The 26344-nt window shown below is 36.4% G+C and overlaps 1 protein-coding gene across 4 annotated transcripts in view; it reads right to left on the minus strand.

The window, feature by feature from the left end:
* LOC108716574 (kinesin-like protein KIF16B) overlaps positions 1-26344 on the minus strand; it is a 163066-nt gene that overhangs the window by 36615 nt on the left and 100107 nt on the right. Inside the window, exons 17-24 of one of the 4 annotated variants that reach the window (XM_041562626.1) lie at positions 25658-25746; positions 16824-16856; positions 16437-16490; positions 13365-14717; positions 11604-11762; positions 9651-9759; positions 9199-9249; positions 3462-6213 (exon numbers count right to left, since the gene is read on the minus strand). In XM_041562626.1, the coding sequence (XP_041418560.1) occupies positions 4258-6213; positions 9199-9249; positions 9651-9759; positions 11604-11762; positions 13365-14717; positions 16437-16490; positions 16824-16856; positions 25658-25746 (3804 nt within the window). In that variant the 3' untranslated portion in view covers positions 3462-4257. Of the gene's footprint in view, positions 1-3461; positions 6214-9198; positions 9250-9650; positions 9760-11603; positions 11763-13364; positions 14718-16436; positions 16491-16823; positions 16857-25657; positions 25747-26344 lie in introns of those variants that run through there. The other 3 variants (XM_041562627.1, XM_018262800.2, XM_018262802.2) reach the window with 3 other exon arrangements.

Consider the following 26344-nt stretch of genomic DNA (forward strand, 5'->3'; position numbering starts at 1 on the left):
TAAAACCTCACATGCCATGAAAATGATTAAAAGATTCGAATAGGAAAAGCATGAATGAAAAAATAAATGCTGAACAATCTGCAAAAAAACAAGAAAATATCTAAAAGAAAAAACATTTTTTGATTTGTGAAAAAAATATAGAAATACCTATGTTAGTAAATAGGCCCCATAATATGCTTATTTGTTTTAGTTCTACTTTGCTTAGTGTGCCTCTCATCATTTTCAGTAGGGTGTTTTTTTTTTTACAGTATTCATTCATTCATTCAAGTGAGATTTATCCCACCTCGACCAGCGAAACAGTTCTAATTCGAATATGCGCCACCTAAAACCTGCCAAATTCATTTACAAGTCAATAGCAAAAATCTGCTGACCCATTTGAAGATGTTAATAGCCTTCATAACATTCAAGAAAATTATATTTGAGTTTCGTTCGTATTCGATTTGAATCAAATTTTTGGGTTGTTCCCATTCGATCGTATTTTAAACGTTCATATATTTGAGTTTCGTTCGTATTCGATTTGAATCAAATTTTTGGGTTGTTCCCATTCGATCGTATTTTAAACGTTCAAATTTTTTCATAAATAACATCCCATCGAGTTGCGAGTACATTCAAATTTATTTTTGTTATTTTATTATTAGAGTAAAAAGAAATTCACATCAATTCAAAATCCGACCTTTGATAAATGACCCCTCAAAACGTTAGATTGATGTAAAGCAAAATTAAACCATTCATATCTCAAAAATGATTAAAAAAATCAATAACACTTGTGAAAAACAATGACCATCCCTTATAATTATAATGTGAGTGCATGTTTATAGCAACAAGGTTTTCCCACTACGGCATTTTGTTTTGTAATGTGTTAAAAGTATCCAACCACTTATTATTTTCAATTTCAATAAATCATATCAACCTCTTTGCCGTTTAGGCTGTGCATTCATGATCAAATGGGATATGCAATTATAATTGCAACCAGTAATTAAGCTTGTGTTGTGGGATAATGTGAGAAAACAAAATGATGTGCAATGTTTACAGCATCAGCTCTAAAAGGAAGGGAAAGATTAGCATGTTCAAGAGTCATCGTCAAAGTCATTTACTGTGCCAGAAGTACTCCAACGAGGGAATACAGTTTGCGCATGAGTTGGAACTGCTTGCTTTAATTATACGTGCTTTTATCACAATGTGTCAGATTGAGCCAGAGGAATAGGAATAGTACACAAATATATTAGGACAGAAAGGGATGAGCACTTTTTTTTTCAACTTATCAAGCTTGAAGTACGTCAACAGAACTCGAGATTAGAATAAGCTACTGTTGGAAAACACTAACAATTTACCAACTGTATAATAAGCCAGATCAGCATTCCCTAACTTCCAGTTATTTCTACTTCTTGATGAGGATGTTGCGCACTATTCTGCATTGTTTCAAAGACAAAAAGAGATTGAGAAAACCCTGTGACTTTTTTATATAAACTTTAATAAAGTATTGGGACAGGTCCAGTCCATCCATCTTAATCATGTCCAAGGAATGCAGAGACTGCATTTATTTATGCATCTCCATTTTAACCCACATAAATAATAAAACCTGGCAGCATTATGTATTGTGTGTGTATAATAATCTGGAGGTATATGGTACAAAAGAAACAACCCAAACATGTTAAACAATCCATTACATTTCATCCCGATAGCTACATACTGTATATAGTGGATAATGTACCCCCTATTGCACTTTACAAAGATATAAGTCACCAAGGAGTTAAGTTAGGAGGCTATGATTTAATATGGGTCACATAACTCTGGGGTGACTTATAATATCTTTAGAAATTTTAGCAGGGGTAAATTATTCATTATAATCTACAGTTAAAAGCATATAAACTAGTCAAGCACTCTCTCCCGTTGCTGCACAACAATAGCTGGTACAAATGTAGCATGGGGTATTGATTTTCCAGAGCTTTTTTAAAAAATAATAATTGCTTAAGTTAGGCTTTTAGACAGGCCTGCCATTTTTAATTTTGCATGTGCCCCTGAAGAAGACCCTACTTTTGGGGTTGAAATGCGTTGGGTTGTTTTTCTTTTTGTATTATAAAGCTATGTAATTAAAGATACGTTTTTGCTAGACTGGTGTGCCCTGTTCACTCTATTTTATTTAATTTGTATTTATAAGGGCTGTCAGGCAGTGAACTCACATCACTTTGATAGTGGTAGATATTGTGTGCCAAACTTACATATGACTATATGCGTTTAGACTATATGCTTTTTAAGATAGGCAGTGTGCAAGGAGAAAAAGTTCGAGAAGAGATCACCATAAGTTATAACCGTCATGTTTATAATGATGTAGGAGTGAGCCGTTTATAAGATTATAATTTACATTTTGGTCCCACAGAGAAATTACAAAACTGCAGGTTATAAAAGGATAGTGTACTGTATAGGCTTCAGCAGACATGAACAGTGTACAACAGCATTTATATATTGCTCGAGTTTTCGGGAACCCCCCCTTTAAAAAAGACTCAAACATCATGAAGGCTATTAACATCTTCAAATGGTTGAAGGAACCTCTGCCATTGACTCCTCCTTGACCTCAACAGGTTTTAGATTTTAGTATTTTCGAATTCGAGCTATTTCCAGGATCGGCATATAATAAATCTAAAAAAAATTATGTTTGACTCCAAAATAAGCTTGAAAACTCTGCCTTTAGGCGGGGCAGACAATTACTTTCACTTTCCATTCAGCACTTCCAAGATGTCACTACTCTCCACACATTCCCCCGTTCTCTTCACTGTTTAATTTTGTAGCCAGGGCATGGGGATGGACATCAAGATTCTGAGATGATGCAAGGCTTGCCTTAATTACAGAGTCCACAAAATGGCTCCTGCCTTCACAATATTTGATTGACAGCTGAGATTTTAAAATGAGCTTACAACAGCTAGGAATGCTTTAATGAAAAATATAAATTGGATTTCATGTTTAATTTGAAAAGGTCTTTTATTATACAGATTTTTATGTCTGGGTGACAGGTTCACTTTTATAAATCTGCCCCTAAATATAGGTTTCCGTGAATTCATACTCAGACATACAAAAGGCATTAACTACAGTATTTTTATACTTAATATGCTACATTTGAAGAGGCAACTATTCAAATGTCCTTTTGTGGACTGCCAATACATAAACATAATTCCATACTTAGGACTTTACAAAAAAAAAAAAAACCCACTTGAGAAGAGGGCTTACAAAATCTTGTCCCAAAAGGACGCTTCATATTAAAGTCCACCATACAGATTGAAAATGTGGTACTGTATATATGGTTCTACTTCACTTCATTTTCCAGTTTATAAGGTTAGCATCTGATGAGATGAAGAGACATTGTATTTGCTGGGAATTAAATATATTCCTGTTCCACTCACCCCAACATATTTGGAAAAGTGAGTGAGAGGAGAAACAAGGCAAAAAAAAAAAAACCCACTCTGCAGTAGTTTCAAAATATGCAATTTTATGAAAACTGTTCATATTTATAGCAACAGAAAGCTGTACAACATGAATAAGAAATGCATAAAAATTAATTAGCAATATTTAAAATAGGACATTTCGAGATGCTCTTATCCATTAGAACATAAACGCAGACAGTGAAGTAAGTATTCTTCTTGTTATGTTTTTTACCTGGGGCTCACTTTCAAAATAACTCACGAAAATGTATATGAATTAGAGATGCACCAAATCCAGGATTCGGTTTGGGATTCAACCTTTTTCCGCAGAAATCATGTGACTTTTCATCACAAAACAGGGAAGAAAATATATTATTTTCCACTTTTTTATTTCCTGACCCTAATTTGCATATGCAAATTGAACAGTTAGTGACACAAATACAATTTGCATATGCAAATTAGGATTAAGATTTGGTATTCGGCCAAATCTTTCAAAAATAGTGGATTTGGTGCATCCCTAATATAATTACCTATAATATACTGCAACACACTCTCCCATTTGCCACAGGTGGAACTATTCTAATTTTGCTTTTAGGCAATCTAGACTCCTAAAGTGCACATAGTTTTTAAGGCTTTGGTTGCTTTTTACATCGAAGGATAACATAAAATGTGTATTAGATTGAGTATCCCTTTATAAGGCTTTGTAGATTGTCTCATTGTTACTTTTTGGACATAATGGAAATTAAATATTTAATTCATATTATAGTGCAAACCTGAGATACATTTGACTGGCACAAACATCTGTATACACATATGCTAGCTTATCCATGGGCCATATTCTTTCCTACTCGGTTATGTGCCTAATGAGTAAAAGGGCTTTTTTAGTTGAGCTCAGATGAATTGACCACAAGTCTGTTCCCAATGGCAAAAGTTTTTGGATGGCTACATTGGAAAAAGTTGGCAGTAACTCATTATGCCGGGTACTTACATTTACACCTTGATTAGTATTTTTAGAAAACACAACTGTAATTTTGGTTAAATCTCCTTTATCTGCTAGAATAATGCACTTGAGATCAGGTAAGGTGCACAGCCTAACGTTTACCCAACAAGCTCTTTCATGAAACCCAGGGTTTTCTGTCACAAGAGCTATTGAAGTATCGGTAAGAACTAAAGATCTGTAAGTATATCTGTGACCGTGATCTACCCTAACTATTGAGTAGAACAGAAGACTCATATCGCCCAATGACGGTTTTGTGCCTTCCGTGTTTTCATGAAGCAGGTAAACCAAATCCGCTAATGCCGCCCTGAAATTACTTGTCAGTTTAAAACCATTAGAGCAAACAATGTCTGATAGTTCAACATTCCAGTCAAGGGACAACCGCATTAAGTCTTTCGTTAAAAGTGGATGAGTTCTACACATGTCGTAGTCTGATTCAGAAGTGATAGATTCTATTATGTCTCCACAAACTTGCTGAGTGTAGGCACCACTGAAGGTATAACCAGTAAGAAGAGGCTCTTGATTACGTCCAAGAAAAAGAAAGCTTTGCCCCCCAAAGCAGATTCTAATCTCTTGCAAAGTGAACAGTGGGAAGGTGACGAACAATGATGGAATGGTGTTGGAAAAATCTATTACATGAATATGGCTGCTAAACAAAAGAATGCATGCGGGCTGAGGCTCAGACTGTGAACAGTTAGCGACACAAAGCCAATAAGCACTTTTAAATGCTTTCTCTTCTATTTGCAACTCAGGCAACGTATGTGATAGGTATTCTAATAATTCTTCAGGGAGAGAACTCTGAAGCTCATTCATTAATTGCACAAATGGATGCCTAAATACTTTAGTATTTCTACAGACTTCTTGCCAATTCTGGTCATGAAAAGCAACAATCTCTTTCCTAGGAGAGAGCTCACATATCATGGGCTGGCCTGGTTCTACTGAAACCATATGTGATGGGACAAAGGTGTAGAGTTTAACATGTTTCACTGGAGGACTTTCTGTTGCAGCACATGGGTCACCATGGTTTGTCATGGGTAGGTGGAAATATTTTGAAACCTGGATGTCTTTAACTAGAGAAAGCACTTGATTGAACTTTATTCTGTTGTCCTGCTTATTGTATAGCTTCTTTGCCTGGTCAACAACCTCCTTTATGGTTGGCAAGTGTGTATTTTTATAAAGGTAAGATAATTTATTAGAAAAGACGTTGAACACCGTATTGTCGGGTATGAACTTGTCTGCTTCCTCTGAGTTGACTTTGCTACCACTGAATTCTGGTAGAATATTTGTAGGACTTTGGCAGAGAGATATATTTTCTTTCAAATTGGTTTCACAAAGCATACCAGTCTCAGACAGAGAACAATGACATATTTCGTTAGTATCAGCAATTACAGAGGATGGAATTTGTTGCATAGAAGTCAAGTCATATTCTGTTTTTATAAAATCCTGGTGACAAAGTGGATTCTCTGAAAGCTCGAGTTGTGTCTGGTGACAAGAAGCACATGGGACACTTTCATGAAGGCACTTGTTCTTGGAAATGTTTTTACTAACGAGTTGACTCAGTTCACATTTCGTGTCAGCCAGAACTTCAAAATATTCACTAATAGATGATCCGTATGTTCTTTTCTCATTTCCTTTGCTTAAATATTTCTCTTGAGAGTCTAAATATGTTTCGGAAAAGTCAGCAAGTGCATCAGTCACTGGAGCTAGGTGCTGATACTCGGTTCTCGTCAGATCAGGCAACGCTGAAGTGGTTTTAGTCCCAGGCATACGTAGATTGCGGAATTTCTCAGGATGTTGTACATTCTGTTTAAAAGTCAGAAAAGGAAACAATCCAATCTGCTCCCCTAGGTAATGATCTGAATTATTCGCAAAGCGCTCAATTTCAGACAAGAAGTCACCAAGTGATTAAACAGATTAAGAAAACATTGTCCCCATTGCTTTATTTGTAAACAGCCAGCAACGTCAAAAGATAACGTGTGACAAAGTAAAATGTTTCATAATTTTAATTTAAAAATCATGTTATTGAGGATCTACACACTTTCAAACATTCTGTGCACTTACACACTGCTTATCTCAGAGTTTGGTAAATGCCCACTACCGTGTTAAAATCCAATCCTTTAGTCTGTTGTAACCTGGTTCTCCTCAATCATGCAATCAGCATCTTTAAAGGAGAAGGAAAGTCCTTTTACACTTGAGGATGCCAAAAGTTAGGCACCCCCTAGTGATGGCATTTACTTACCTGACACCTCGGGCCAGTGCACCTATCAGGAGAAAACTGCACTGGCCCGGGGTTATTCCAGCGAGCACCACGGAGCAATTGTCTTCCTGCTTGTTCTTCCTTCTCGCAGCTGTGCATGTGCAGTAGAGTGAAAAGCCGAACTTTAATGAAACAGCTGTTTTTTCCATTCTACTGAGCATGCATCTGCCCCGGGTAATTTGAAGAAAGAAGAAGCAGGAAGACTATTACTCCGTGGTGCTCAGTGGAATAACCCCCGGGCCGATGCAGTTTTCTTCTGATACGAGCACCGGCCGAGATGTCAGGTAAGTAACTGCGTTCACTTGGGGGTGCCTAACTTTTGGCACCACCATGTAAAAATGACTTTCCTTCTCCTTTATTTCTAAATCATCCTTTTATGCACTACTTCCCTCTGTAGGGATACCACATGGTAAAAAATATCGTTATATAAGTATGTATACTTCACGGAACGTCAAAATATACCATTTCTCTCCATCCACACTCTTACTCTACACATTGGCTCTCTTTCTAAGTTATTTTGCTTTTATCTGCTAATATGTCTGGTATAGCATATGGAGTAAACCTCATAGCTGGGAAAACATAAATGTGTTTACGTTCTGCTACAACACTTCTATTGCTCCACTGATGGTCTAAATGCATATATTTTGGCCCTTTTTGTGTTCCAACTTTTGGATGGCCTCTTAAGCCCACAATACTATTGAAGACAGGGTTGCAAATGTACTTTTGGTATGGTTCCAGGAATATCCAAGACAGTAAATAAGTATTTATTTCACCTTAAATTAACTTCACCCTAATTGCCCAAGGGACTGCCCCTCCCCATTCGCTTCTTTGCACACCGTTAAAGAAACAGTATCACCAAAAACTGAAAGTGTATCAAAGTAATTAAAATATAATGTAATGTAGTTGCTCTGCACTGGTAAAAGCTATGAGTTTGCTTCAGAAAGACTTCTATAGTTTATATTAACAAGCTGTTTTATAACCATGGGGGCAGCCATTCAAGCTGGAAAAAAGGAGAAAAAGCACAGGTTTCCAGCTTGAATGGCTGCCCCCATGGTTATAAAACAGCTTGTTAATATAAACTATAGAAGTCTTTCTGAAGCAAACACACAGCTTTTACCAGTGCATGTTAACAGTACATTATGGGGCCCATTTACTTAGTTTGAGTGAAGGAATAGAATAAAAAATACTTTGAATTTCGAAGTATTTTTTTGGCTACTTCGACCTTCGACTACGACTTTGAATCGAACGATTCAAACTAAAAATCGTTCAACTATTCGACCATTCGATAGTCGAAGTACTGTCTCTTTAAAAAAAAACTTTGACCCCCTAGTTCACCACCTAAAAGCTACCGAAGTCAATGTTAGCCTATGTTGAAGGTCCCCATAGGCTTAGCTATCTTTTTTTGGTCGAACAAAAATCTTTGATTGATGGATTAAAATCCTTCGAATTGAATGATTCCAAGGATTTAATCGTTCGATCAAGCGATTTTTGTTCGATCGAACGAATAGCGCTAAATCCTTCCACTTCGATGTCGAAGGATTTAACTTCGACAGTCGAATATCGAGGGTTAATTAACCCTCGATATTCGACCATAAGTAAATTTGCTCCTATATATTAATTATTTTAAAACTTTTTTTGGTGCTACACTAAACACTATTCTATGAAGAACGCTGCTCATTCATCTCGCCAACTACTATGACATTGGGCTAGATTTAATTCAGTGAGAAAAAATGCTCTCATGGTTTATCATGTATAAACTCATGGACAAGATCCGATTCAAGTAGAAAAAACTTTTCTCCGAATTCGGTTCCAGTTTTTTCCCATAGAATATGTTTTTCAACTGAAAAACTGTGAGATGATTTTTTCTGAATCGAATTGCATCTCAAATTGAATCCCATCCATGAGTTTTCACGTGATAAACCTTTTTCTCACTAAATTGAATCTTGACCCATTATCTTCTAAAGGAATTACCCATTCTAAAAAAAGATCTGGAATGACAAACTTTAACAAAACGTAATGAGGCACTGTAAAAAGTAATTAAGTGTACAAAAATATTTAAACCACATTTGCATCCAAATTATGTATTAAAAGGTGCCAAGTTTGCTACAGGTCTAGACAACTATAGCGGCCAATAAGCACAAGCAGGTCCCCTATTTAAAAACAACTTTGTGACTTTTATTCCATTCCCCCCATATGTTTTTGGGGGGGGGGGAGGGTAATGACAACCTACCTCATCTAATGTATGAACATCTAATGTTTTACTTTTTATCTGTGTGTCTACAGTTTTATTTTGGTAATTTGTTATGTGCAAAGCTTTAAAAGTGTAGAATGGAATCTGTTTCAAATAAAGAATGGTGAAAATGTAAAAATGTATACCTCCACCACAGCAGGTCACAAATCAGATATTGCAGCAGAATTTTAGCATGATTTGTATGTAAAATGATTTGTATGTAAACACTTGAGCCAGATAATTACATCAATTGCCATGCAATTATTTGAAAAGGGAAATGGATAAACACCATTAAACTTACCTCGTATTTAAGTTTTCTTTGCGTGGCACCATTCAGGTATGCGTCGGAATTCTACCAGCAATAAACAACAATTGTATTTATACTATATGCAATTTAAAAATAAGCAAAAAAATCTGTATTCTTACAGAGAATGCATTAAAAAAAGACTCCCACCCCAGAATCTTCCTTTATTTATACAACCACATTGATTACTGCACAGTTCCCATGACTCGTGTGCAGCTGAAGCTTATAAATCACATTTGTCCCCATAAATAACGGCAATTTAATTTGTCGCTTTCACAGATGTAAAATAAGCTACAATCTAAAGGAAATTTGAAGGGGAATTTTTTTTTTTTGATGGACACTATTTTTTTTCAACTTTTTTAATTGTATTTTCTCAAACTAACAATAGCAGTTACATGCAATAACAACAGAAGAATTAAGCAACACTGCAGACTGTTAATGCTACTTACCATTCCAAAGTCTGCAGAAGAAGACAGGCTAAGGCCATTAAGGTTGTCACAAGACATATTGATATTCAGAAGTCGTCTTTGCACCTCCTCTTCTATATAAGCATGGATCCTGCACACAAGCAATTAAATTCATGTCATGGTTTCAAACCACTTTTGAGTAACTAAAATATTCACGGTTTGCAAAACTGCAGTTATAAAACATAGAAAAAGACAACTTTACAGAGGTCCCTACTGTTATTTATATAACGCATCTGTGATCATATAAATAAATATGTCCAATAGCAAATAGGACCTGTTATCCAGAATACTTGGGACCTGGGGTTTTCCGAATAAGGGGTCATTCCGTAATGCAGATCTCCATACCTCAAGTCTACTAAAAATCGTTTAAATATTAAATAAACACAATATGATTGTTGCCTCCAACAAGAATTAGTTGGGATCAGGGATGGGCGAATTTTTTCGCCTTGTTTCGCCACGGAATTGACGCCCATAGACTTGTATGGCGTAGTGCGACAAAAAAAAAAGATGTGCGACAAAAAAAATTCACTGCGCAACAGATTTTTTTTTGATGCCCATAGACTTTAATGGGTGTCGGCGTAATTTCGCCGGCGGGAATTTTTGGCGAAACGGGTGAAATTCGCCCATCCCTAGTTGGGATTAAGTACAAGGTATGGGACCTGCTATCCAGAATGCATTGGACCTAGGGATAAGGGGGTCTTTCAGTAATTTGGTTCTTTAAGTCTACTTGAAAATCACGTAAACATGAAATAAACCCAATAGGCTGGTTTTGCTTCCAATAAGGATAAATTATATCTTAGTTGGGATCAAGTACAACATACTGTTTTATTATTACAGAGAAAAAGGAAATAATTTTTAAACATTTGGATAAAATGGTGTCTATGGGAGACAGCCTTTCCAAAATTCCGAGCTTTCTGGATAATGGGTTTCCGGATAACGGATCCCATACCTGTATTGATTTATTATTACAGAGAAAAGCGGAATTATTATTATTTTTTTTTTTAAATGTGAATTATTTGATTAAAGTGGAGTGGGAGATGGCCTTCCCATAATTTCGGAACTTTCTTGATAATAGGTTTCCATATAATGTATCCCACATCTGTAATGTATTTTGTTTCCTCCCATCTATCAATAATTTTAAGAACTATCATTATCCTCTGCTATTTCCAACTTAAAGGAAAACTATACCTCCCAAACAATGTAGGTCTCTATAAAAAGAAATTGCATAAAACAGCTCATGTGTAAAACCCTGCTTCATGTAAATAAACCATTTTCACAATAATATACTTTTTTAGTAGTATGTGCCATTGGGTAATCATAAATAGAAAACTACCATTTCAAAAAAATCTGTTGCTCAAGTATTCATTTTGGGGGTATAGTTTTCATTTAACAAGTGTACAAATCCATTTACAGCAGAATTTTATGTAAATCATTTTACTTACAAGTGCCTCTGTGCTAGTACACAAACGAAGGGAACACAAACATGCTAATCTACATCAGCCAATGAATACACAGAGGAGTGGCTTTTAACTAGGGAGGCACCGAATCCAGGATTCGGTTCGGGATTCGGCCAGGATTTGTCCTTTCAGCAGGATTGGGCCGAATTCTTATGCCCGTCTGAACCGAATCCTAATTTGCATATGCAAATTAGGGGCGAGAGGGAAATTGTGTGACTTTTTGTCACAAAACAAGGAAGTAAAAAATGTTTTCCCCTTCCCACCCCTAATTTTGCTAACTCATTTTTGTGTGTACTGTTCCAAAAGTAAGAATGTAGAAAATAATTGCTTAAAGTAAAGATTTGGAATGAAAATATTTTCTGCTAAGTATATGGCAACTTTATATTATGTATCCATTACTTAAGTTTCAGAACATTTGATTCCTCTTAAAAATCAACAGTACTTTACTAAATCCGTAAAAGAAAAAATGTAATAATACCTGTCATCATTCAATGTAAGTAAATGTGACTGAGATTTTACTGGACTTGCCGGCGAGTTGACAAGGGAAGGCTTTTCTTCTACACTTCCTGAAAGATTTTTGGAAAGTGGATCAGCCACATGTATCTTCTGCTTCAGCTGTTGAATTTCATGAGCTAGTCTGTGCAGATTTTAAAAAAATTATACAATAAATTTACTACCAAAACCAGACCCTACCAGATATATTAAGATGATAGGAAAAATATTTTATTAGTAAAAACTGAAAAACTTAAAGGAGAAGGAAAGGTCCAAGACAGTTTATTGCCAACAGATTAGCCATAATAGTGCAAGCTAGAACATCATATTTATTCTGTAGAATGCTTTTCCATACCTGAGTAAACAGCTCTAGACACGGTCTCTGTTAATTTAGCATAGAAGCTATCATATAAGCTTGGTGTGACATCACTTCCTGCCTGAGTCTCTCTCTGCTCACGTACAGCAGGAATGGGAGGAGGGAGGGGGAGAGAGGAGCAAACTGAGCATGCTCAAGCCCTGCCCTGGAGGTTTAAGATGAAAACAGGAAGTCTGATACAGAAGCCCATGTGTACACAATAAAAGGAAGGAAATGCTGTGTTTCTTTTGACAGAGGACTCAGAGCAGCATTACTTTGAGGGTTTACTGGTGTATTTATATAGACCTTTCTGATAAAGCTTACTTATTTTAGCCTTTCCTTCTCCTTTAAAGAGAAGAGACAAAAACATTATGTCTATTAAAGATTCCAGTTAAAAAATGTCTGACCTAAAGTGTTTAGAGAAATGTACAAAACTTTAGTCACTAAAATACTCCAGAGCACCAACACAAACCCCACCCCCCAAATCAATACTTTTAAAAGTATGTTTAAAAATAAAACTTGAACATGTCTTCAGACTCAAGGTTCAGCCTTTTTCAGCAGGATTCAGCTGAATCCTTCTTCCCGGCTGAACCGAATCCGAATTTGCATATCCAAATTAGGGGCAGGGAGGGAAAATCGCGTGACTTTTTGTCACAAAACAAAGAAGTAAAAAAATGTTTCCTCGTCAAACCCCTAATTTGCATATGCAAATTAGGATTCAGATTCAGTTCGGGATTCACGAAAGATTTGGGGGTTTGGCCGAATCCAAAAAGTGGATTCGGTGCATCCCTACTTCAGACCCTTGTCCAGTTCTTTCATTTAGTATATATATTCAGCAAATATGGGTGAGTGCAGAACATCTGATGCAGAGTTCTTATTGGCCATTATGCATCAATGATTATTCTATAATGAATCAGATACATTTGATAAAATATAAATAAAAAATAAATAAAATAATTGATACATTTTTTTTTAAATGTTAATATTTTTTTGAAGAATACCACAACAAATGAATAATTAAGAAACTTGCAGGATTCCTCACTCCATTACTGATAAATATTACTCTCTTTATGTAGTCACATCCTTGCAGCTTCCCCACTTTGTAAATATATGTTAGAGGTGATCACTACTGTTTTTGCTGTTAATACTGTGTATATAAAAGATAATGCAACAGGTTCTCCTACGCAAGGAACCAATTCATAATGAACTGCTGTATATGAAAGTAAGGCAGTGAGCATTTATTTCTAAGAACCCATTTCTGATAAAAATATTAATAAGCGATTCTGCAGAAATGTTACAAGAAATTAATAAATGCATTAGCAACGGCTTCACATAATTTAGAAGTGAGAGAAGAAAAAGTAACAATGCAATATTTGATGGAATAATGCTCACCTCTCTCGGTCTTGCTCCAAAGCCTTTTGTTCTGCCTCTAATGTAGCCTGCAGATCGGCCTGTTCCTCGCTGTTTTTCAAAGCAGCAAGTTTGCATTTTTGTTCCTCAATTTCCACATCTATAGTTGAATGTCGCTGAAGTGCAGAATGTCTTCTCTCCAGCTTAGCAACAGCTTGTTCTAGGGCTTCTCTTTGCTGTTTTTCTCTTGATTCAAGAATTTCTTTTTCCTTCCTCCTTACTTTCTCCTCTTGCCGGGCAATGTTAGTGGTAAATTCAAAGGTTTCTTGTAGCTGTTGTAACTGGTCACTGCTTGCCCTGAACTGGTGAAGCTGATCAGCTTTTTCTTCAATCTCCTTTTCAATCTGATACAATGTTTTATCCAACCCAAGCAAACCACTGTTAAGTATCTCAGATGCCCTCTGCTTTTCATCTAATACGGCAGGTAAATGAGTTTGTTTTAAGTAATTAAGCTGTCTTTCTTTACAGTGAATTCTGTTTTCTGTCTGTTGTATCATTTCCAGTTCTTCTGCTATTTGTGGTGTGACTATGGAAGACTCCTCTTCTGTCTTGTGCAGTTCTCCGTTTTCTACATTTGAAATACATAGTCTTGAAAGAGTATCATGATCAGCTTTGATTTCCTTTTCCAAACAATCAGTTTGTCTGTGTAAATCCCCTTCTAAGACCGATAGCTGCTCCAACTGCATTCTTTTATATTCCGTGTATTTGTTTGTTGCTTTTTCAACTTCTTCTGGATCTCCTTCCCCCTCTGATCTGGCTTCTTTAGCCCGCAATAGATCTTCTCTAACATCCTCTAAAACAACAATCTCTTCTTCTAACCTTGACACGTCACCTCTTTCGAATAGTTGAATCATTTCTTGTTTTTCCCGAAGCTGCTCTTCAAGACGGACCACAAGCTTAAGTTGTTCTCTTTCTTGTTCTTCTAGCCTCTTCTTTTCTGCTTCTAATTTTAAGTATTGATCATCCTTCTCCTTTTTAAGTTTTTCCAGTTCTCTGAATATTTCCATTTTCTCAGCCTTTTCTGTATTATGAAGTTCCTGAAGTCTTTGAAGCTCTTCTTGAACTTTGATAAAGCATTCTTCTTCTTGTTTCTTTTTTTGCAGTTCAATCTCTTGTTCTCGCAACCTCTCCTCTTCAAATTTTACTTTTTCAGCTAGTAAATCTTTCAGCCTGGATTCAATGTCTAAACTACGGCGTTTTAAACTTTCTTCCTGTTTACGAATTTGCAGCTGAACAATTTCTGTTTCTTTACGCTGAGATTCAACTTCTTGTTGCATTTTTTCCAGTTCTGCTTTTTCGTATTTTTGCTTCACTTCCATTTCTTTAATTAATTTTCTGTAGTACAAAATATAATGACATTGCTTCAGATGATATAAACGTAAATTAGTTCATGTTAAAAAAACAGATATATACAGATGTAGTATTAAATGGGTGACAAACTCTTAGGGGTATATTTATCAAAAAGTGAAGTTAGAGGTCGCCACAGTGAAATACCGCCACTTCATTTCTATGGGATTTATGAAAGATTATTTATCAATGGGTGGCGGAATTTCACTCTAAAAGACTGTGGCAATCTCTAACTACACTCTTTGATAAATATACCCCCCTAGACTCCAATTCACAGAATGCCAACCATCTCTGATTGACCTGTAAAAAAATAAATAATCAAGGTAACCTCATATAATGATAGTAGTGTGCACAGTAGTAATGTGTGGCTGGCCCAATACCCGCAGGTTACATAGTTAAATCGGGTTGAAAAAAGACAAAGTCCATCAAGTTCAACCCCTCCAAATTAAAACCCAGCGGGTTCAGGCCAACCTCAGCAAACCCTTTGCAGGCCACAGGCAGGTACGAGTTGAGCTCTTCTTTCTGCTGTCCCAGCCCATGACTTTACTTTGCCGTCTTCCTCCACTCTTTTTTATACCCTCAAGCACGGACCACTGCAACCCTTTTGCATCATCATCGGAAAGGAGATGTGCGGGGCTATACATAGAGGGGAGGCGGCAGGTGCAAGTTGAATTTTTCTCGACCAGCACATCACTAGTAGACAGCATTGTGGGAATTTAAGTATTTGGTTCAATGACTTCAGTATATACCTAGCAGAACACAGTAATGCTGAACAAGAGGAGGATACAAACAAAGAACTTGGGCTGAGCACAGAACAGTTTTTTGAGTGAGACAGAAAAGGGATATTTGACCAAAAGGTTAGTGCAATATATCAGCCACAGGAAAAATGTTGCTCAGGTAATTGGCTATATTTCATATATTATTGCACCCGTGGAATTGTAAATCCCAATAGCGGCCTCTGCATGTTTAGCATTCCAGTCTCAATGTTTTTTCTCAATATCCTATTATGCCTTATATGACTGGTGCATGACTAGCAATGTCAATCTACATCCAGCTCTGTATCATTTTATATTCCTTAATGTTCATGCTGGTAGTATCTATTATTCCTTGTGCTTCCATTTATTATTCAGTACCACTGGCTATGAACAGTTTCAGTACATTTATATTGTGATCTTGAGATCAACAAGCGTTTTTTAAAAACTATATATTTTATTTGTTCATTTGTCCTATTTTTCTGTTTGCTGAAGTGCATACATAAATAGCAATTATGTCTATAAGAGGTATATTTATTTTTACCTGGTGTACTTTTCTGAATAAAAATGTGTAGGGAGGCCAGTTATTTTTAAATAGGATACTAGTAGTGTTTTTTAAATGTCATCTAAACCTCTGGAACATTTAATAGTGTTAAAGCCAATAAGGCACACACTCATCAGGGGTATGAAAGAATATGTATCTGATATATTATGCAACTGTTTTGAGAGGCACAAGGCAATGTTGTGTGAGTTGTTTGTTGTAGTCTCGAGAAAACAAATCTTTTGCTATAATAAATGGCGCAAGAACGTAAAAATAAAGGAGATACTGGTGCCTTGACACCATACAAGTAAGTATATATATATATATATATATATATATATATATATATATATATATATATATATATATATATATAAAACCTTGCTGCTTTATGTACCTATATAAAAAATGTACCTTTTACTTTCCAGTTTTTCCAGCTCTTCTCTTTGCTGCCTTTCAAACTCCAGTCTAGTAACAAAAGAGAACACATATAATTATAACAGCAAATATGCATTAAAGGCCATGAAATGAATGTAGACCATGGAAAATGTATTCATGGAAAGTTAACAACAAGCGGTTTTGTTTCCGTTTCAAAGAAATGAAAAATGGTTTGACCGAGGATACTAATTGGGTTTCCAGCTGCTGGGCACATCTATTAGAAAGTTTAAATGTAAATGAATTTCTTAGAAGAAACTATTTAAGTGGTAATGTTAAATAAGACAGATAAATGATTAGCAGAGTCTTTGCAAGTTCACAACATTCAGACATGGCAATCAATACAAAGAAATTGAGTTTCTCTACCTTAAACAAATGGGTCCTTTTACAGGGAAAAGGCTGCCACCAGAGGTAGAGAGAAAACACAAAGTGGTCAATTGAATAAGTAAAAAAGAAAGAAAATGACATTTAAAGACAAATTATAAATCACCCACAGGAGGAGAAGAAATTAAAAAAAAGTCATAAAGCAAATTTTAGGCAACACATGAACGCATCTGAAAAGATTCTCTTTCTGCATAATCTACATACAGGCATGGTACCTATTAAACAGAATGCTTTGGGTTTTTTCCGGATAAGGGATCTTTCTGTGATTTGGATCTTCATACCTGAAGTCTACTAGAAATTAATTTAATAAACCCAATAGGTTGGTTTTGCTTCCAATAAGGATATTATCATTAGTTGGGGTCAAGTACAATGTACGGTTTTATTATTACAGAGATATTTTAAAACATTTGGATAAAATGGGAACTGGCCTTATCGTAATTTGGAGCTTTCTGGATAATAGATCCCATACCTGTTTTAGAATATGTATGGATTGGTCTGGCAATATCATCTCCTGAAGACTGTAGTCACCATAGCTGCATGTTTTAATCTATATTTGTCTTTTCACTGGTTTCTGCTACTAACATGGCTAAATTACATATACATACAACTGGATATCCGAGCCAGATATTTAGCCATGAATATCATTTGCTCCCCAATAGTGCTATTCACACAAAGACGTGCATTGAAGTGTTTAACTTGGGTACAACAATAGCTCTTGAACCCTAGCTACATCAGAACCAATTACTTGGGCAAAAAAGCGGCCAATTCGTGTTTTGTTTTTTTCTAGAATTTCTTCCATAGTATTTTGTTTTCTAATTTTATGTTTTTCGCAGATAAATTATGGGGCAGAATGCTCGGGACCTGGGGTTTTCCAGATAAGGAAAATTCAGTCATTTAGATCTCCATAATTAAAGTCTACTAAAAAAGAAAATCATTTAAATATGAAATAAACCCAACAGGATTGCTTTGCCTACAATAAGGATTCATTATATCTTAGTTGGGATCAAGTAAACGTTACTGTCTTGTTACTACAGAGAAAAAGGGAATTAGTTGATTGAAATCGAGTCTACGGCAGATGAACTTCTAGTAATTTGGAGCTTTCTGGATACCAGGTTTCCGGATAACTGATGCCATATCCGTAGCCCTTTCCCTTTTTATTTATATGTAGATTTATGTGGGTACAGAAAACACATAGTACACAGTAAGTTATGGTTTTATTTCATTTAGAATGCTAAATAATATGTGCAGATAGTTTACTTATAGCTGTTCATTTGCTGTAAATATAAGTGACCTCTTGTTCTGAACACTGGTAATTTTCTGATGCCCCTCCACCCGCTTCTTTTATAAATCACCGAAAATTAATACAAATTGCTTGAAAACCACATACTTGAATAACCAAAGATTCATCCATATCACAAACATGCAGTAATCTATACTAACACCATTTATGATAGCATTTCTGCTTATCCTGGGAGAATGGAATCTAATTAGCACAATTAACCTTAATAAATGCAGTTTGGGTCACTTTATAATGTATTTAGTCTTTAGCTCTAAATAAATAAGATGCCCTACTGTCAACCCATCCTAAAAGGTGAGCTAGATATTTGAAATAGCAAAATAAACACGATGAAGCACTAAAATCAACTTTGCCAAGATGTTCTAGTTATTATTAAATACAAACATCCGCGATTTTCAACCTTTCCATTATTTTGTGAAATGCAGTGATTACAGTTCTAAACAAAAAGTTGGAAACTGATGGATATAAACATTTCTCAGTGTAATTACCGAAAACGCACAACAGTAGAACATTTGATTTATAGAACTGTTGACCTTCCCTGGGTCATAATCATGAATAAAAATGAAATAATGTAATCAGACATTGCTTTGTATTGCACTGTATTTAATCCTGTATTAATATGAAACCAGAACTTTAGGACTTAATGCCAAAGTCCAACAGAGCTGCTTAAGAAATTCGGGATCATTCTTGACCCTTGGGGGCACAAGTGCATGAACACTAAGGGGTGTAAGAGATGATTTTGGCCTTTTTTCAAACTGCGTGGGGCATTGTGAAAGACCCCTATTTTCTTCTAAAAATGTTCCATTCCGGGTAATACTGCTATAATTATTTTTAGCAAATTAACTAGTATCCATTAACTGTTTTGCTATAAACATAGGTTTGAAATTTTAAAAAAAAGTGTTTAAAATGACAAAAAAAGCATGTCTAATGGAGGCGGATTGGTCCATCAGGCTAGTCAAGCATCATAGTTCATTTTAATGTTAAAAAGACAATGGCTATGTGAGCTTAAGGTAGGGTCTACTCCATGTTTAAAACAATAAAATATAATCTGTTCCCATAATTACAGTTAAGATAGCAACTGATTATTGTGACAATGTAACCTATTAAGAAACTGCCTTACCCTAAGCATAGGGGCCTACCCTAGAGTCCTGCGCTGAACCAATTTTTATGACCCGGACTTGACCCGTCCCCGCAACCCAAAGCCCAAACCCGCATATTTACCCACTTTGATCCACTACCGGAACCCGCAACTGCCTTATGCGCAACCCGACCCACAACCCGCCGACCACCATTAAACAGGAAGTGATGGTGCTGTAAACCAGAAGTGACATCATCAAAAGTGGGCGGGACAGAAACAAGTTTTGTAAAACTTTAAAAGATGAGAACCGCAACCCAACCCGTGGCTATACCCGCACCTGAAAATCCTCCCCTCATTCCGCAGGGTGCCCGCTTTTTTTGCAGGTAACTGACCCTCTGCAGGACTCTCTGCCTACCCTACTAACATTTAACTTCAGCCAGATCTCACTATAGGGCCCCAACCTCAACAAATGCATTAATGCTACAGGGACACTTGCATGGCTTGCCATATTTCATTATGTCTGACATAGGGACTATTAAGTAAGACACTTTTAGTTAATTAAGTTCAGCTAGTCTCATCTGATATTTTATCTCATCTCATATTTAAAGGGATAGTGACACATTTCACTTTCATCAGAAACATGTCACCATCCCTTTAATAAACTCTCTGCTGCCTCCATGTTAAACTCTGTACCCCCGTCCCCGTTGGAGACGGACTCCTTAGCCCAATGTTCCAGCAGTCAATGCTTTGCTTTGAGGGTGGGCTAAACTCACAATAGGCTGGGGCATTATTTACATTTGTCTGCAGTCTACTGAAACTTTGGACTGCCTCCAGAAGCCCGACTTCAACTTCTGAGGCATTGGAGAGAGGTTCTACTAAAGGATCGGTAACAGGAGTATGCAGGGAAGCTGGGGGGGGGGGGGGTTGCAATCTGCAGTAGTGTGTCTCTCATGAAAGAGCTCATCAAAGTGATAAATCCTGATAAATGTGGAAAGTGTCACTATCACTTTAAGTATGCTCACAAATAGTATCTTAATAAAAGAGTGTTTTATGATGATGTAGAAAAAAACAATGGATTAAGAACCAACCAATCATTCAGGCAACAGAACTTCATAAGATGTGTCTATCTCAAACAATATAAGTTTGAAGGTTTTCGTTTCAGCATTATTGCATTAGCTTTCCTACTGCAGGTCCTAGATTGATCTGTTTGTTCCCTGTAGCTGTTGTGACATATTACACACAGCCTTTAACTCTCGCTTGGAAATATTTATTCATATGCTTTTGGATGCTCCTGGCTTTTCGCTGGGATGTTTTCAGCTATAGATCTTGTAGAGATTTATTTCTCTGCCAAAGTCAAGTCTGATTAAAGTAGCTTATTTTCACTGTTTCAGGGGACAGAAAATAAATTCTTTCTTAAGGGTATATTCACTCTAGGTAAGGTTAGTTTGCTGATTTTACGAGAACATTTAGGAGGAGACACAATGAACATCATCTGACTAGTGAGGCAGTCTGATAGCATTCAGATGATCACTATTGTAAGCTTAAGAACAAGCCAAGACTGAGTTGGAAAGATGATTTGATACAGCCGTGCAAGGCTCAGAGAACCATGGTGTCTAAAACTCCCTTCTCTATGAGCAAATGCTTTATATTGCCTTGAATGGAACCATGCCGTCTATGGCCAACAGTTGTGCTAGTCGGTGGGTATTAGTCAGGAATGCTTCCAAATGTTGAAATGATATTGACCCACTGGCATAAGTGTCTGCAATAATTCCCCTTCAATGGATAGTGGTTTCCATCACAGGTCATTCTGACTGATAACGGTTCCACGTTTGAGACCTGTGTCAATTTAAACTCCCTATTTGCCATTGCCTTAAAGTAGACCTGTCACCCAGACAAAAAACATCTGTATAAAAAAAGTGCTTTTCAAATTAAACACAAAATCCAATTTCTATTTTTTATTAAATCATTCAAAGCTGTTGTAAGCTCATATAAAAATCTCAGCTGTCAATCAAATATCGTCTGCCCCTCCTCTATGCCTAGACATAAAGGCGGGGCAGACAATTACTTTCACTTTCCATTCAGCACTTCCTAGATGTCACTGCTCTCCACACATTCCCCTGTTATCTTCATGGTTTAATTGTGTAGCCAGGGCATGGGGATGGACATCAGGTTCCCCATTCTGGTGCACAAACAAGATTCTGTCTGCTTGCTATAATTATTCCTGCCTGCTTGCTATAATTATGAATTCCCAGACAAAAGGAAACAAGATTCAAATAATTTATAAAATGTAATTAAGGTTAATTTTTCTTGACTAATGTGATAAAATAGGATTTTGAATATTTTTTTTTTTTTTTTGGGTGACAGGTCCCCTTTAAGCCTTTGACCATAAATATGGTAAGAGGGAGAACAATTCCTATTTGTGGATACACAGATTTAGGGCTATAGCATGTGCTAGAACTTTTCAGTATCATCAATGGGAAACACACTGGCTGTAGACCATGAAAGTCCATTGGCTTGCATTTGTATAATAAGCACCACAATTTCCATGCATATACTTAAAAAGTGAGGCATATTCCAACATCTTGATAACAGTGGCTACATGGTTTAAATCCTCATGATCCACACAATTGTTTTTTTCTTATCAAGATCCACATCCAACTATTTCATTTTAGATATATTGATGTCATATGTACAACTCCTTTTATTGTATTTTTAATGTTAAAAACGCAAGCTTTAAAAGCATTATTTCTGCCCCATTCGATTTTTCGCTCCATATATTTATACATTTTACAAGTTCATAGCTTATACTTACTTGATTTACTCAACCACACCCATTCCCCCAAAGACGTGTAGAGAATGCTAGGTTTATGGAAGGCGGAGCAGTTTTGGGCACTTTGAACTATTAAGTGATAATAAAGTTGGGTCAGACCACATTCCCCGATATCAACACATCTTATAGCAAGGACTTATTTAATTTGTAGATATCAGTCAGGCATAAATTATACAGGTATGAGACCGGTTATCCAGAATGGTGCCTAGTAATTTGCCACATAAACCCCTGTTGAACCACTACATTTTGGCTTTTCCAAAATGCTCACAACTGTTTTCTTTAGCCTCCAAAGTAATTCCATGTTGAGCCTCCAAAGTAATTCCATGTTGCGCACTTTGAGGTTGCTATTCTTTTCAGAGTCATTGTATACGTCACTTAAGTTCTTACCAAGTGTACATTAGGTAAAAATTCATAGACAGCCCTTTTTTCATTTCTTATCATTCTACAATTGCTATAATCTGATCAAGTAAAGGATGGTATTCAGGAAAACCTATAGCATGAAGTGCAATATATGGTACAGTATAATATACACGTATGGGACCTGCTATCCAGAATGCATTGGACCTAGGGATAAGGGGTCTTTCAGTAATTTGGTTCTTTATACTTTAAGTCTACTAGAAAATCACGTAAACATGAAATAAACCCAATAGGCTGGTTTTGCTTCCAATAAGGATTAATTTTATCTTAGTTGGGATCAAGTACAAGGTACTATTTTATTATTACAGACAAAAGGCAAATCATTTTTTAAAAACTTGAATTATTTGATTAAAATGGAGTCGATGAGAGATGGCCTTCCTGTAATCCACAGCTAATGAGTTTTCGATAACAGATCGCATACCTGTGGGGGTTATTTATTAAAATTCAAATGTTAAAATCTCGAAAAAAAAAAAAAAAATTGTTCACTAGAAAACTCACATATTTAGAGGAAAAAAACCTCAATTTATTCAAGATTTATTACACCCCGATGCTACAAAAAGCCTGAATCCGAAAATCCGCCATCACAGACCTGTTGAGGCCCTGTATAAGTCAATGAGAGAGCACCTATCCCAATTTCAAGTTTTTGTGGTCTGCGCTGGGTTTAGCCCAAAAATCAGTCTTTTTCTGGGGGTTTTTTTGGGCAAAAACTCGGAAAAAAAAAAAAAGCCTGAAAAATTCGAGCAATTCGGAAAAAAATCCTGACAATTTGTGTGATTCGGGTTTTTGCTTGAGTTTTCCGCAATCCAATTAAATCGTTTTTTTTTTTATTAATAAATAAGATAAAATCGAGTTTGGTTGTGTTTTTTTTTTTTAATAAAATATGAGATACATGCAGATTTTAGTAAATAACCCCTTGTATGTACATTTGTGCTTTTGCTTAGATTATGTATGGTGTTGTAAATGTGTATACATTTACACATGAACAATGACATACATGATCAAGTAGGTATCATGAATATTAACATGTTATGGAGACCGGTTACCAGCAAAGCAATGAAAGTTGGCTTCAGCACAAAAGTAGGACCGTAGGAAGCATAGTGGAAAGGGTGAGAGGTGCGGTTCATCTACACTCAGCACAAAAGTAACCACATCTCAAACCTGCAGAGCATCCTTCAAAGCATGTACTTGCTGCTGGAGCATGAACCTGCTTCATCCCTTTTCTCTCTCTCTCTCTCTCTCTTACAGGCATGTTATACCGACCATTTACAGCACTAACTGTTTTGTGTTGCTTTCTTACTGAGCTAGAAATAACTAGTCTGTGAATAAGGATTCCAGCTCTGACAAGCAATAATTAAATGCAGATTTTAAATAAACAAAACATGCAGAATAAATAATGTTTTACTGACCATCTATATAAATACAAAGGTAATATTAACAGCTTGCATTCTATTATTTCCCTACCCACTTAATACTGTTGTCTATTCCCACAAGAAATAGTCCCGGTCCTTAAAAAAGAATTGTTTTCCCGAGTGACCCTGGCTATATCTTTCATTGTGAATATCCAGCTTTTTTTTTTATCCTGTGTGGTTTTGTTCAGGTCATTAAAATGGGCTTGTTCCTTGTATCTCTCCGATACGTCTTGCTGATATACTCTGACTGATGTATCATCTATCATCTTACAGTATGACATTACAATTAAGCAGGTAATTGCCTACCATAAATAATCACTAAACATACTTCTAATAAACAGTCGATCAGGAAATTTTGACAGCATTTTTAAATACAAGTAAACTTTTTTCTCTCTCGTTATTTTCTCTCTCGCTAAAATTATTCTAAACAGCGCCCAGAATAACATACCTTTCTGCCTCCATTTAGTCTTATTTCGTTTCTCTATTATAACTGCAGCTCTTTTAGATTACTTCCTTGTCTACCGTGAAGCTCCACCCCCTGAGCTCTCCTTCTCTGTCCAACTATAAAGACTTCAAAGAGGTGCCTACTGGGCATAGTTACTGCCTCTATTCCAATGGAGAGAGAAGAAGCACACAAGGGGTGGAGCTCCATGCTAGTCAAGGAAGTAACCAAAAGAGCTGCAGTTTAGCTGCTTGTGGTAGATAAACGAAATAAGACTAAATGGAGGGGAAAAGGTATGTTATTATGAGGGCTGTAATTTTAAGGGATTTCAAAATAAAAGGCATACTTATACTTTTAATTCAAATATTAAAGGAGAAGGAATGTTGTTTACCACTTGGGGGTGCCAAATGTTAGGCACCCCCAAGTGAATGTATTTACTTACCTGAAACCCACGGGCCGGTGCTCCTATCAGCAGAAAACTGCACCGGCCCGGGGTCATTCCAGCGAGCACCATGGAGCGCTTCTCTTCCGGCTTCTTCTTTCTTCAAATTTCCTGGGGCAGATGCATGCGCAGTAGAATGAAAAAGCCAACTTTTAAGTAAAACTTTGGCTCTTCATTCTAATGCGCATGCGCAGCCGTGAGAAAAAATAAGAAGCCGGAAGAGAAGTGCTCCGTGGTGCTCGCTGGAATAACACAGGCCCGGAGCAGTTTTTTTACTGATAGGAGCACCGGCCCGTGGGTTTCAGGTAAGTAAATACATTCACTTGGGGGTGCCTAACATTTGGCACCCCCAAGTAGTAAACGACTAAACAATTACTTAGCCACCTCCTCACAATCAGCATTATTGCTTCCATATTTTGTGTCAAGTACACTAGACCAATCAAAACAATGGAAGTGATCACCAGAAACCCCTTTCTCCCCAATAACGTATTAACTGCCGAGACACAAGCTGACCACACCTGCACAGGTTTGGTGGGGCTAATTGGATGATTTCAACCTTACCTATGGTCATCACAACAAAAGTTTATTGTTGCTCTTGCATGCAAGGATCCTCTTGGCAGCTGTCTGTTACGTGTTGTAACAGGAAAATGACTAACTCAACAAAATGCACAACAACACCAGTACAGACTCTTAGGAGAGAGAGGAAACATTTTTTTTAATTAGCCATCCACTGGCAGATAACGTCTGTATATATTAGTCAATTGCTGCCTGGGATGCTGTCAATAAATTTGTCCAAGTGAGTTTGATGAGACCCACTGACTCTGTCTCTAAAGCCACTATTATCCAGCTATCTACTTAATATGCACTATATTGAGAAACAAAGATAACTTTTTTTTCTTACCCAGGATTATAAAGCATTACAGCTGAAAGGTTCTCACAAGACTTGGATAGATCTGTCATTGATAAACTGAAAGAAGAAAGTAGGCCGCTCTGAAACAAGAGGAAAAATGGTCAACATGAAAATCATTTCAAAAGACAATCATTTGCCAAAGATTGAATGTTAGTGATTTTAGAGATTTTTGAAACCACGACTAAACTCACAAACTCATAACTAAGAATGTTATGAAATTTATTAAAAAATCTGCATAAAAAAAGTACGAATGGAAAATTACGATGAACAACGTGCTAAAAAATACAAACACCTCGAAAACCTCTAAAAAATGTAGTTTTTCTGACAATACTTAGCAAACACAAAATATGAAAACCTCTAAAAGTCCAAACTGATTTAAAGCGGCCCAATAGGATCAGCGCAGCTCCATTTGACTTTCAAAGGACCTTGACAACTTTTACCTGTGAAGTTTTGGATTAGTCATTTTCGTGTTTTTTACACTTAATACATCTCAAATTTATAGATCTTTTTTAAAAAAATCCACAAACTCAACAACAAATTTGTGGAAAAACGTTCATACGTTGAATTCCCCTCAGTTTATAATTTTACTTTATAGAAGATGATCTAGAAACATTAAGATCCCACTTTACTTCCCAAACTCATAGCCATTGTTTCGTTGAGTAGATAATTTCAGTCATT

Source organism: Xenopus laevis, chromosome 5L (assembly GCF_017654675.1).
Source record: "Xenopus laevis strain J_2021 chromosome 5L, Xenopus_laevis_v10.1, whole genome shotgun sequence".
NCBI classification, from domain to species: Eukaryota; Metazoa; Chordata; class Amphibia; order Anura; family Pipidae; genus Xenopus; species Xenopus laevis.